The sequence below is a fragment of the Mirounga angustirostris genome, unplaced genomic scaffold (assembly GCF_029215605.1).
Source record: "Mirounga angustirostris isolate CCGP_5_RB_7025 unplaced genomic scaffold, mMirAng1.0.hap1 SCAF_16, whole genome shotgun sequence".
In the NCBI taxonomy this organism is placed as follows: Eukaryota; Metazoa; Chordata; class Mammalia; order Carnivora; family Phocidae; genus Mirounga; species Mirounga angustirostris.
Window position 1 is genome coordinate 1,560,679 of NW_026991724.1, and position 13,411 is coordinate 1,574,089.

At 56.9% G+C, this 13,411-nt stretch overlaps 1 protein-coding gene across 2 annotated transcripts in view; it reads right to left on the minus strand.

Moving 5' to 3' along the window:
- Positions 1-990: 990 nt before the first annotated feature.
- BANP (BTG3 associated nuclear protein) overlaps positions 991-13,411 on the minus strand; it is a 131,761-nt gene continuing 119,340 nt past the window's right edge. Inside the window, exon 10 of one of the 2 annotated variants that reach the window (XM_064581180.1) lies at positions 991-1,435. Coding sequence is in view for 1 of the 2 variants with exons in the window: in XM_064581174.1 (XP_064437244.1) it covers positions 1,382-1,435 (54 nt within the window). In the remaining variant the exon portion in view is untranslated. The remainder of the gene's footprint in view (positions 1,436-13,411) is intronic. The other variant, XM_064581174.1, reaches the window with a different exon arrangement.

A 13,411-nucleotide genomic window follows, 5' to 3' on the forward strand; every position in this document is an offset into this window, starting at 1 on the left:
GGGGCAGACACAGGGCATGCCTCCTGCGGGTGGCGCGGCCCGACTCTCGGGAGGAGTCGAGAAGCAAGCACTGGCCTCCCGAGGGGTGAACTTGCTGGACTGGTTGCCGTCAAGTGAAGGTGGCGGGCGGCCTAACTGCCCTCCTCATGGCGCTGCAGGCTGGAGTGGACACTGCAGAACCAGGTGAAGGTGAAGCTCGGAGCAGGTAACTGACGCGGCTCAGCGTGCAGTTACTCCAGGAGCTTAAGAAGTGTCTCAGGGAGGAAAGAATGGATGATTCTGTCTGTCCCTGGTCCAAAACTGTGGGGCATCCCCTCATCTGTATTCTGTGCAGGTGGGTGCTTGTTACAGTAATCTATTGCTGGGTAACAAATCACCCCAAAGCTTCCTGGCTTAAAACAGCAAATGTCACTTACATGTCACTTACTATCTCTCACCCTTTCTGTTGGCTGTGCAGTTTTCACCCGGGCTCTGCCCTGCGGTCTCATCTGAAGGCCGGACTGGGTTTCCTTGCCAGCTGGCAAGCTGGTTGGCTTCAGCTGGGGCCTCAGCTCGTCCCCACATGCCTACTTGAGGGTCCTCAGAGCACGGCGGCTGGCTTCCCCAACAGACCGAGTGGGGAGGAGCTGCAGGGCTTCTATAATCTTACGTCAAGGAGAAGCCCCATGCTGTCGCTTCCACCATATGACACTGCGCGTGCAGGCCCGGCCCAGCGTGCAAGGGGCATGCACAGGGCATGAACACCACGAGGGCATGAACACCATCACTGATGCCACTTTGGAGGCTGGCCCCACAGTCTGTCCTGATTCCCCAAATGGCCCACATCCCTCCCATTTCTTATTTTTAGCACTGTTTGCCATCACGAATCAGAAAGATATTTTCAAACACAGAGGGTGTCTCGCTGATCAGCCCTCCGTGGGGAGCTTCTGTCTCCCCTCATGCCTTTCCTTACGAGACACGGGCAGAACTGCCCTCAGAGCTCCCCCCACAAATCTCGCTCCGTCACTCAGTCCATTAGTGCAGGTTTATTTTCCATATTGCTGCAGGCAACAGCACTGCTCAACTACATAAGTGGGACCCAGACCCCCTTTCTCAGAAAGGACTTGACGGGGCATCCTTGCTTGGGCTCTCTTGTGCAGCTGTGGGCTCACATCGGCTGGGTCGGCAGTCTCGTCTGAAGGTGTGGCTGGGGCAGCAGGATTCCTTCCCAGGTGGCTCCATCAGTGAGCTGGCAGGTTGGTGCTCTTGGCCACAGAACTCAGCGTCTCTCCAAGTGGCCTCTCCGTGGGGCTTCCTGAGTGTCCCAGCGATGACAGACATCCTTCAGAGTGAGCGACCCAAGAGACCAAGACGAAGCTGCAGCACCTTTTATAGCTCAGCCTCAGAAGTCAACTCCACCAGCTCTGCCATATTCCACTGGCCACTTGAACTGGACCTGATGCAAGGTGGGAAGATGACAAAACCAAGATGCATGGGTCAATGGGGTCATCTGAGAGGTTGACCACCACAGTGCTGTCCTAAAGAGAGGTCCATGAAAGAGGGTCGGAGAAAAACAATGAAAAGGTCAAGGGACGCAGACTAATCAATCTTGAAAATGACCAAGTTAGACCAGGATGGTGACCAGTGTGAAATCATCAAAGGTCAGCTGATGGTGAGCACATAGGAAGAGCCAAAGTCAAAATCCGTGGGCCGTCTTAGCCCTAGCACTCCCTAGCGTGACTGTCACACCACTTCCTTATCAGCAAAGAGATGATGATGGTGTCTGAGCTCTCTTCTACGCTCATTTATCTGAAGACCAAAGGAGTAACAGAAAGAACAGTAAAGTGCCAAAGAGTTATGCTGTTATCATTAACTTATTTATTGTAATTAGAAATGATAAGGCCTTTTAAAAAAAATTTACAGCTTGGGGCGCCTGGGTGGCTCAGTAGGCTGGGCATCTGACTCTTGATATGAGCTCAGGTCTTGATCTCAGGGTCATGGGTTCAGGCCCCGTGTTGGGCTCCACACTGGGCGTGGAGCCCACTTAAAAAAAGAAAAACTATCACAGTTTTATTTGTGATATAATTCACATACTGTACATTTCACTGGATTTTAGTCTACCATCACCACCACAGAATACAAGGCCCTTTTGACCCTTGAGAGGGTATTTGCAGACCACAAAAAGAAATACCCGTCAATGAGGCAGAAATTAACTGGGGGACTCCTTAGCCCAGGAAGCATGAGGAACCAGGAAGTTCAGGTTGAGAAAGGACATCAGTGGGAAGAGATGTCCGGGCACATGAGGGCTGAACCACCTGTGCAGGAAGATGGGGAGAATCAGCCAGCAACCTCGAGGTTGGAGCGAATGAAGGCTGACGGCCTGTCTTGAGGGGCCTTGACGCCCAGTGAGAACCCCCTTCCTGAACCCCAAGCACCCTTGTTTCATTGCCCAGCATGCCCTCCCATGTTCTCTTGCTCCTAGAGCAGAGGGCACCTTTCCTTTCAAGGCAAGTGGTTTAGTGGTGAGAACCCCTGTGGCCGGTGGCATAATTCTGCCCCTGGCCTCTTGCAGAGACTGCCCAGCCCCTGCAGCTCAGCCCCTGGGCCTCCTCAGCCCTGCAGGATGGGACAAAGCCTTGGTCAGCCATGAGTTTGGGGATTTAATGCTGCCCCTCTATCTGGCCCTCCCAAGAGACGTTCCTTCTGCACTTGAGGCTCTAGCCAGGCTGTTCCACAGCTGAATCCAGGACCAAAGAAAGGGCTGGGGCTCTAAAGGTTAGAGCACCAGCAGTCAGATGAGCAAATGGTGGCCGCACATTCGCAGGGGCAGACTTGGCCCTGGGGTCGGGCAAGTGCCTTGACAAAGGAAATGGGCCACAGTGGGCATGGTTTTCCTTCTGACTAACCACGTCCAGGTGGAGGAAGATAGGGTGCCTCTCCGGCAGCACAGGGAGAAAGGGCACGTGAACCCTGGATTGCTGGGTGTTCAGATAGGACTTGCTTCTCCCTGCCTCTTTCCCTGCTCCACGGCAAGTCCAAGAAGGCCCTGCTGGCCCAGGAGCGAGGGCACGGGATGAGGCTGTCTTGTGGAGTGAAGAGTTGGGGGCTCCTCATAACTCCAGAAGGCAGGAAGTCCCAGCCACCCCAGAGTCTGGAGTGCACTCTTCTCTGCGGCGTAGCCCCGGAGCCAAATCCCAGCTCGTTCACTAAAACACTCACTCCTCTCACCTCCACGCACTTCAGGCTGGAGAATTCCTGCCATCCCCCTCTGCCCCTGGACCCTCAGTCGGGAGTCTAGAGGTCTGCAGCAGATGCCCAACCAAGCCAGGGTTCACAGAATCATTTTGGACACAGAGAGGGCTTTTCAGCTTTTTGCTCTTATAAAGAACACAGCAAACACCAGCAACTCTTTCAGAAATCTGTTCAGAGCGCCTCAGTGACAAATTCTGTTCGGACTTTTGCCATCAGCCCAGATTCCCTGGTGGGCCCCTGGCAGCGCCATCCACCCAATGACAGGCCCAGGGAGGATGCTTCCTAAGGGCCACGGAATCCTGGCAGGGATCAAGTGAGGAGTTCTGTGCATCGAAGAACTGAAAATGGGGACCACTCGACGAGGGAGGAGGCTGACAACTCGCTGGCCTGGGAAACTCAGCAGCAGATAAAAGTACATAAAGGCAGGTGAGCGAGCGGGTGTGTCGGCGTGGACACACACACATGGCTGTGCAAGGGTCCTGAGCACCCGCAGCGTTCACATCTTGGTTTCTGAATACCATCTTCCACTAAAAGTGAGCAGGACTCCCTGCAGAGATGGAAGATTTCAGTCTGGCAGGGAAGCATCAGGTGCTTCTGGAAGACTCCGACACACCAGGCGGCCAGGAAGCCAACCAGGAGCCCAGGGGCTGTCAACACGCTTGGGAGCCAGCTTGATGGGGCTCACGGAGAGTGACAGATCACATTCTGTTAAAAAGAAAAACTAGTTCCTGAGTTCAAATGCAGATAAATGAATAAAAAAGTGGAAGTTCGAGGAAGCATGAAATGTTTACACAGTTTTAAAGTACTTTTCTACAAAATCCTTTTCTATAATAAAAAAGAAAAGAATAACTTGCAGCAGAGGGGACCTGGGAAACACCACATTAAACAGTCACTATTCCCATGACCCGTAAAGGGACGAAGTGCAGTGCTGCCCCCTCCCCTGATGGGCCAGCCAAGAGATACAGCCTCGGTCCCTGCTGTTCCTGCCCCATGGGAGTCTCATCTCCAGGAGACGCTGGATACCCTACAACACAGACGAGCACCGAGGCCAAGAGGAGACAAGGAACTTGCACGCACCAAAGGAGGTAGAGTGGGCAAGCCAAGCTGAGGCAGAGCACAGACGGACAGACAGACCCTCTCTGCTCTCTGGCCGAACGGGGATGGGGTTCACATGGACTATCAGGATGTTGCTTTCCACTCTGCTAGCACACTGAGCCTTGCGGGAGAAGGTCTGAGTGTGCAGGAGCCGAGCCCACACACCAAGGTGCTGGGCAGTGCAGGTCACGGCCAGTCGGCCCCCGACGCCACACCCCTGCCCAGCGGGTAGCTGCTGTCCGCAGGCACTCCCCTGCTTTTGTGTGGCCCTGCTGGGTCATCCACGTCATGTCCACACGTCTTCCTCCATCTCCCGGACCAGTGTTAGCCCTGCGTGTGGGGCTGACCCATCCACATCCTCAGCTCTGCCAGGCTGTCCCCCAGCCTCTCCTGATCCGAGCTGAACCCCCACCATCCACCACATGCTCTGCTTCCTGGGGCCTCGGCCCAGAGGAGGGCCCAGGCTGTAGGATGACCAGGCCGTCCCAGAGGGGTGGTCAGTGAGGAGGTGCCCAGGGCATGGGCTTGAGCAAGGCCCCGAGGGACAGGCATGTCTTGTACCCTGAGCATCCACAGAAAGCCCATCCAGTGCCCACTCCTCCAGTGGACACTGCATGCAGACATCAGGGTGGGAGACCCCTTAGGCCAGGGTGTCCCTTCTCCCATCTGCCCCCTGCCCCAACTCCTGGCCAAGGCAAAGAACGGACGCCATGCAGATGGGAAGCCAACCGTGCTCTGAGAAACACCTGGCCTTACTGGAGAAGTGAGGGCCTTCGGGATTTTCTTCCTCCCCCCACTCCTCCCCACATCCTCCCTCTTCCCTCCTTCCTCACTCCAACTCCTGTCCCCACAGGTCCTGGGTCCTGCCTCCCCCCACTAGATGCCAGTAGCACCCCCTTCCCCAGTTGTAACAACCAAAAAGATCTTCAGATGTTGGCCCATGTCCCACGGGGGGTCAGAATCACCCCTGGCTGAGAACCATAGGGTCCTCCATGACCCACCTTCGTACCCCGTTAAGCTGCAAGGCTCTGGCGAAATGATGCCCCAGCCTCGCTGCTGAGCGGGAGGAGAGAGGGCTGAGGCAGGGCGGGGAGCACTTGGGCAGTCCCCTGGGCCTCTGGGGGCCTGGTCCTGGCTCGAGAGAGAAGCACGAGAGGAAAGCAAATTTTACTCTCGAGATCCATCTGCAAGGTTTGTGACAAACTGCAAAGGGAGCAAACACAGGCTTTCCCTGTCATCAGCAGCCATGGGCCCGAAGTCCGCTACACCCACGGCACTGAGATCATTCTTGCAAACCCACCAATCAGAGACGCGGCAAAGGGCTGGAGGAGGCCAGCAAGGAGGATGGAGCTGCTTCGCTGTGATAAGCCGGGTCTGGCCCAGGGGGATTCCTGGAGCTGCCCCAGGCCCGCCGGCCAGCATGAGGTCCTCACTGAGGCATGCCTCGGCCTGGGGCAGGCGCAGAGAGCCTGGGATCCGGGGAGAGGCCTGACCCACACCCACTCGGCCTGGCGGCCGGTCAGGGCCCCTCCGTGGTTACACCCGGAGGTCCTTGCTAGGGAACAGGGCCAGCAGCCAGGGGTGAGGGCTGGAACTGCAGCTCACCTCCTCCAGACAGCCTGGATGGCCCGAGCAGGGCCGGGCAGGACATGGTCAGACAGAGTGACCTGAAGGGGTGTTTAAACCGTATCACGTGGGCCAGCAAGAGCAGGGCAGGGGTCTCGAGAGGGTCCATTTCTTGTGACAGGCAGGGCCCGGAGGGAAGCAGGGGCCTGCCCGGGACGGAGGCCAGTGTCTGTCCCCCACAAGGAAGCGTCCCCCAGCTCTGGGGGTTTCAGCTTAGCCTTATAACAAGTACGGCTTATTTGGGAGGGTCAGGAACCAGAAGGGTCCCAGGCGCAGTGCATAGGAAACGAGCTGAAAACCAGACCCACTGCCCACATTCTGGTCCCATGACTGGACCCCTTCCCGCTCAGTCACTCAGCCACTGGTTCCGAGACATGTGGGAGCTGGTGACGAGGTGAAGGGCAATTCCAGGTTTTGTGGGGCCTCTTCAAGAAAAGCAATACCCACGTCATGGGCCCCAGACCGGGCCCAGTGGTGAATGCGTATCACTCCTGTGCTGGGCGCCACAGTGCCAGCTGGTGTCACCACCGTACCCCCGGGGCATGGGCCCTGGCACTCAGAGCCTCCCGGGCTTGTGCTGCACCCAGGACAGCAAGCAGCGCTTGATTCTACGAGGAGAGAGAGCAAGCCCACCCACACATCCCCCAGGCCCAAACGCTGCCCCTCAGCCAGGCCCCAGACCCGCGGGCGCCACCGCAGTGCCAGCCTCAGTAGGGGAAGGGTGGGGTGTGCAGTGACGGCGGCCACGACTGAATGCACTTAGGACACCTCACGATGCCGACCTCATGGAAGTTTGCAGCCATGGGGGCATGACCACCATGGGAGCACCCTCATGGGAGGAGCACGATCATGGTGGGAGCACGGCCATGGGAGCATGGTCATGGGAGCACGGTCATGGTGGGAGCACGGTCATGGGAGGAGCACAGCCATGGGAGGAGCATGGTCATGGGAGCACGGTCATGGGAGGAGCACGGTCATGGGAGCACGGCTATGGGACAAGCACGGTCATGGGAGCACAGCCATGGTAGGAGCACAGCCATGGGAGCATGGCCATGGGACGAGCACAGTCATGTAAGAGCACAGCCATGGGAGCACGGCCATGGGAGCACGGTCATGGGAGGAGCACGGTCATGGGAGCATGGCCATGGGACGAGCACAGTCATGTAAGAGCACAGCCATGGGAGCACGGCCATGGGAGCACGGTCATGGTGGGAGCACGGCCATGGGAGCACGGTCATGGGAGGAGCACGGTCATGGGAGGAGCACGGTCATGGGAGGAGCATGGTCATGGGAGCATGGTCATGGGAGGAGCACAGTCATGGGAGGAGCACGGTCATGGTGGGAGCACGACCAGGGAGCACGGTCATGGGAGGAGCACGGTCATGGGAGGAGCATGGTCATGGGAGGAGCACGGTCATGGTAGGAGCACGACCAGGGAGCATGGTCATGGGAGGAGCACAGTCATGGGAGGAGCACGGTCATGGTGGGAGCACGACCAGGGAGCACGGTCATGGGAGGAGCACGGTCATGGGAGGAGCATGGTCATGGGAGCACGGTCATGGGAGGAGCACAGCCATGGAGGGAGCACGGCCATGGGCCATGGGAGGAGCACGGTCATGGGAGAAGCATGGTCATGGGAGCACAGCCATGGTAGGAGCACAGCCATGGGAGCATGGCCATGGGACGAGCACAGTCATGTAAGAGCACAGCCATGGGAGCACGGTCATGGTGGGAGCACGGTCATGGTGGGAGCACGGCCATGGGAGCACGGTCGTGGGAGGAGCACGGTCATGGGAGCATGGTCATGGGAGGAGCACGGTCATGGTGGGCGCACGACCAGGGAGCACGGTCATGGGAGCACGGTCATGGAGGGAGGGAGCACGGTCATGGTGGGAGCATGACCAGGGAGCATGACCAGGGAGCATGACCAGGGAGCATGGTCCTGGGGTAGCCACCAAGGACACAGAGGAAGAAAGTTCCCTCCAGCTCCTGTCTTGTGCTGGGGCCTTTCTACCCTCTGCCTGGCACAGTCTGGAAAACGGAATCCAGACCAGTGACTTCAAACGGCTGTGCCTCGGGGACGTGGGGACAAGCCCTTCTGAAAGTGAGAATGTGGGGGGCCGGGGGTGTCTGAGCTCTGAGCCTACCCCGCCCGGGGTGAGCGGCAGCCTCAGAAGTTCCCAGCATCATCCACGTGGGGGAGAGTGGGAGAGGGAAACCGCTCTCAGGGAGACCATGCCAACAGTGCTCCCGCCGAGCCACACGCCCACCGGACACGCTGAGCCCAGAGCGCGCACAAACCACTCCACGCCACTGGGGGCGCGGAGACCCACCGGCGGGATCACGCTGGGAAGGCGTGCGGAGCAGGCAGAAGGCCGAGATGCTGAGATGCTGTCGGAGCTGCCTCACCTCTCTGGGCACACGGAGCCGATGTGAATGCAAACCTGGCTCAAGTCACAGCCGGGATTCGGGGAGACTACGCAGGGCGAGCACCCTGCACCATTCACGGCTCTGAGGCTTGATAAACAGTAGCAGATGACAACTTCAGGGCAAAGGCGCACGCCCCACGCCGTCACCGAGCAAGCGTGGGTTTCTGGCTTTGCTCTGATCTGTGCCTGACTGTGACCTGCACCCCATGCTTCAACTGCTGGGTCTGGAGCTCAGGAGAAGCCCATTTACCTCTGGGCAGAAGAGGCAGACTGGGGTCACCGGAGGTCCACGAGGGGGTCACGGGGGAGGAGCACAATGGAGCGTCTCCAGCAGCTTGGGGTTGGACTTGAATTCAAGGTCAAATGCACATCTCTTAAATCAGGAGGTGTGGATAGTCCCCAAGACCAGTGCCAGCGAGGGCAGAGGGTGGGAGAAGAACCCAGGGCCTCCAACGGGACCGCTGTTGGGATGGGGTGTGGGAAACAGGAAAGATGCACCCTGGCCTCTGCCTTCTCCAGCCTCTCGTGCCAAGTCAAGCAGGAAGCCGTGCCCCGGGGGAGACCACCCGGGAGCCGATGGTGAGCACCGCCCACTCTGTCCGGAGGGCAAGTGCACCATGAAGGCCCCTTTGACCTCAGACCCCCATTCTCCAGGGCCGCCTGTAAGGAAGAGGCTGCTCCTTACACAGGGCTTATCGCCCTCCGTCTTCCTGCTGGGCTGAGGCATGAGACCGGGACAGGGCTCTTGCCATCACGGAGGCAAGCTTGGCCTTCAATAGATGTGTCATTTTCCTCATCGGGGACCACTGGACCCAGCTGGCACTGATGGCCAAGTCGTGAGCACCCACAGTGGCATGGCTGTTGGACTCTGATGGCCTCAGATAAAACCCAGCATCTGTCTGACGATGTGTGTGCCAGATTCAGGGAAGGCCTGGATCGGTCCCAGGGGCCAGGGCAGGAAGGCTGTCACAGCCCCAGGCCCTGCTGCCCTCACCCCGCTGCTGGCTGCCGCCCCCCCTGCCCACACCGGACCCACGGCTTCCATGCATTCCTGTTTCCACTGCCCGCAGCCACTAAGCACCCAGAGCTCACCCCATCCATCTCCCCAGGGCCTGTCTGTGCACGGGGCCCAGGGCGGCGGGGGGCGGGGGGCAGGTGGGCCAGCCTTACAGGGGTGCACGGTGGCTCGTTCATGGGAACGGCGGGAGACAGTCGATGGGCAGCAAGGCAGAACCTCTCTTCTGCTTCAGTGGGTGACGTCAGGGAGCATCCCCAGGGGAGTGAAGACGGCGAGATGCAGCAGGCTGGCTGAGCGCAAGCGGAAGGAAGGATGAAACCACCAGGCAGAATTAAGTGTCCGCCGGGGAGTGCGGGGCCTCCCAGTTGACGTGCAACCAGCCAGCCCGTGGCTTCTCCCCAGCCCACCGGGCGCAGCTGCAGGTGCAGGCCAGCGAAAGGTCAGGTGTTCCAAGCTTGGGGTTTGGCCAAGGTGAGTGACAGACTAAGGGGCTGCAGGCAGGAGGGCACACAGGCAGGGCTGGGCCTGGAGTCCAGGCCGGGCAGGCGGTCCTGACGTGGGGGCATGGGTCCCCCCCGCGCTGGGATTTGAGGGAGGGGCCAGTGGTACAGGAGACAGGCCAGGCCCAGGGCAAACGGCGCTCCACCCCACTGACGCGGGACAGGCCTCCCCCCAAAACAGTGCATCCGGAATTGGATTTAGAAGCTGGTATTTCACATACTGTAAGCCTACGCTGATGACGGCTAGTTAACATTTCATTTTTCAGAGCCTGCTGCTGGTCTGTAGAGATGCAGTATTTTGTGTGTCGACTTTGATCCCCCAAACATGCTGAGCTCTCTTAACAGTTCCGATAATTCATCTTCGGAAATTATTCGGAATGTTCTAGAACACAGTCACGTCATTGTGATGGGTCTCTCCCCTCCCACTACCCATCACCAGGTGCTCCTGAGTCCCAGTGACGTGTGCAGCACGCCATCAGCAGACCAGTGTTTGTGGAAGCCCCTGACCAAGTTGCGGAGGTTCCCTTGTGTTTCTAGAATGCTAACCATCCTTGTCGTCTCCTTTTTTAACATTCTGAATCGGTGATGTTTATCAAGAGCTGCTTCTGCTGAGACGCTCCTATTTTCTCTTAAGCGCTGAGTTACACTGGGCGATAGTCTAAGGTTAAACCCGGCTGCGCTCGTGAGCTCAACACCCCTCAGGGTCCCCACCCCAGCGAGGGGCCCGCGGGGCCCTCCTTCCGTGCGCTGCAAGGCAGCAAAAACACGGCATAGCCGCTCGGTTGCCCGAGCTGGATCACGGCCGCCCCAGGAGCGACGGGGCCCCAACCGCTGTCCTGCCTCGGCCAGACTGCCGGCGGGGAGGCCTGCCCTCCCGTGAGCGCCCTGAACACTGCCTGTGTGCGCTCATTTCAGCCCGCTTCCCCGCTGTCTGCCCGCCACGCAGAGCCCCCCGCCGTCCCCCTACTTCCTTGCCTTCTTCTGCACTGACCGGGGGCTCTTCTGAATCCTAACTGCCCCCTCCAGCCCCGCGCCCCGCCATTTGTTGGATGCTATACACAGGCCTGGATAAGGAACTGCAGCTCGCTAGACCCAAATCCAAACGTAGCAGTCTCCTGCGTTCCTTCTGAATCCTCCTCCGTGATACGCTAATTCTGTTTCTTTTTAAGCCCTACAGACGTTATTTTCTTCAATACAGTCAGTTTCTCAGACGACTACTGTATTTGCACTTTCCCTGCACCTCAGGATCTCCCGTCTAGGATCACTCTCCCTTTGCCAAAAGGACAGTCTTTAAAACTCCTTTCAGTGTGGGTCTGCTGGTGGCAAACTGGTCTTTTGTTTTATTTAAAAAGCAACCTTTTAGGGGCGCCTGGGTGGCTCAGTCGTTAAACGCCTGCCTTCAGCTCAGCTCATGATCCCAGGGTCCTGGGATCGAGTCCCGCATCGGGCTCCCCGCTCGGCGGGGAGGCTGCTTCTCCCTCTTTCTCTGCCCCTACTCCCTACTCATGCTCTCTCTAATAAATGAATAAAATCTTAAAAAAAAAAAAAAAAAAAAACATTTAAATTGAAGAGTGACAGAGAAAAGCACGCAGCGATGTGCCCGTGATGCCAGGCTCCCCAGGTCACTACGGTCTCTCCCCGCCGGGGGGCTTCTAACACCGGTGGCTGTCCTCCTTCGTTACCTCCTAGTAGTTTCGTGGGGTTTCCTATGCGTGCTGTCTCAGATTTCAGGACACGTTGTGGATGAGGGTTCACGATTGCTCCCCTGTGTGTATCTAGCTGACCCAGAACCACCATGGACCACAGCGCCCTTCCTCCTTGTGCTGCGCCACGTCGTTCATCGCTCGACGAGAAACCCTGCACGAGCGGGTCTGCCTGTAGGCGCCTCATCCCGCCCCGGTGCCCTGCGTCCACACCGTCCTCCAAAGTTGTTCAAAGTCTTCAAGACGGTCTCTGCTATTCTTGGCCCTTTGCACTTTCAAATACATTCCAGACCAAGCCTGTCAACTTCCACAAAAACTCCCTGCTTGGATTTCAGCTGGAATTGCACCGAATCCACCATTTAGGTAAGAACGGATACCTTGAAGCTTCCAATCCACAAACGTGCCAGACACCTCCAGGTTTTCTTCAACAGTACTTTACAGCTGTCTGTCTCAGGTATCTTTGGTCAATTTCTACATCATTTCAGTGTCTGAAAGGCTATAATATATAAGGTAAGGGATCATGATTGACTTTTCCTGGTAATTAGAAATAGAATCAAGTCTTGAACGTTGAGCGTGCGGCCAGCAACCTTGCTAGTTAGTAGTTACTAACTACTTTTGATAGCTTGCTTATGGATTTCTCTGGATTTTCTTCATATATAACCGTATCTCTGCAAATGATGACAGTTTTATTTCTGGATTTTCAAGACTTACATCTTTAAATCTCCTTTTCTGGCCAGGCTCTGTGGTGCAGGGACAACTGACGTGGTGAGCAGCCAGTCTTGTTTCAACCTCACCTCGGGGACAGAGCGGCCGATACCTCCCAGTGAAGCAGGATATTTGCCATAGAGTTCTCAGTTGATTAAATGAAGGAGGTTCCTTTCTACCCCTAGTTTGCTAAAAGCTCTCTTAATCATGAATGGGTGTTCAACTGTACAAATCATTTTTCTGTTTATCAAGATCATATGGTTTGTCTCTTCATTAATGTGGTGAATTATACTGATTGATTTTTTAAATATACAAACCTGCATTCCTGAACCCAACCCAATTTGCTCATAATCTAATGGGACTCAATATTATGAAATCCAGCCTGTTCATCCTTTGTTTAGGACTCCTTGGGATTTTCAAGAGAAACACCGCCCTGTAACCATCCTTCTTTCTCTCCCTCTCTCCTTCCTTTCCTTGCTTTTTCTTTGCAACGTCCTTGTCAGGTTCGGGCGTCAAGGTTATGCTGCCTCATAAAACAAGACGGAACGTGAGCCTTTTTCGTTGTTGTTGTTCTTCTGTGGAAGAGTTTCTAACAGACTGTGTTCTTTCTGAAACATATCTAAACGCTTAACAGTGAAGTCATCTGTGCCTGGAGTTTTCCTTGTGACAACGTTTAGGTTACAGGTGAGACTTCATAAAGATGGGAGCTACTAAGAGTCGCATCAGCAAGATGGGGGCACAGGGCTTTCTGGTGCTCGTCCCCTCCTGGAAAAATCAGTTTGAACAACTCTCCCCGCAGGAGAATGCCTTTGCAAGAGCTCCAGAGTGCGGGTGGGGATTACCGCACCCCAGTGGCGCACAGCTAAGAAAAGACAGTTTTGCACTGAGATAGACACGCTCCCCAGGGGCGGGGGTGGGGGGCCAGGTACGTGCCTGAATGCCCCAGAGACTCCGGCGCTGGCCCGCAGTGAACCCGGAGTCCAGACCTGACCCTGCAGACCGGGGCACCAGGCCGCCTGCCCGAGGACTCCAGCAGCAAGCCCACTGGAACACGGCCAGCCAGCTCACCCAGGTTCCCAGACAGGCTGTGAAAGGCTTCCCTGC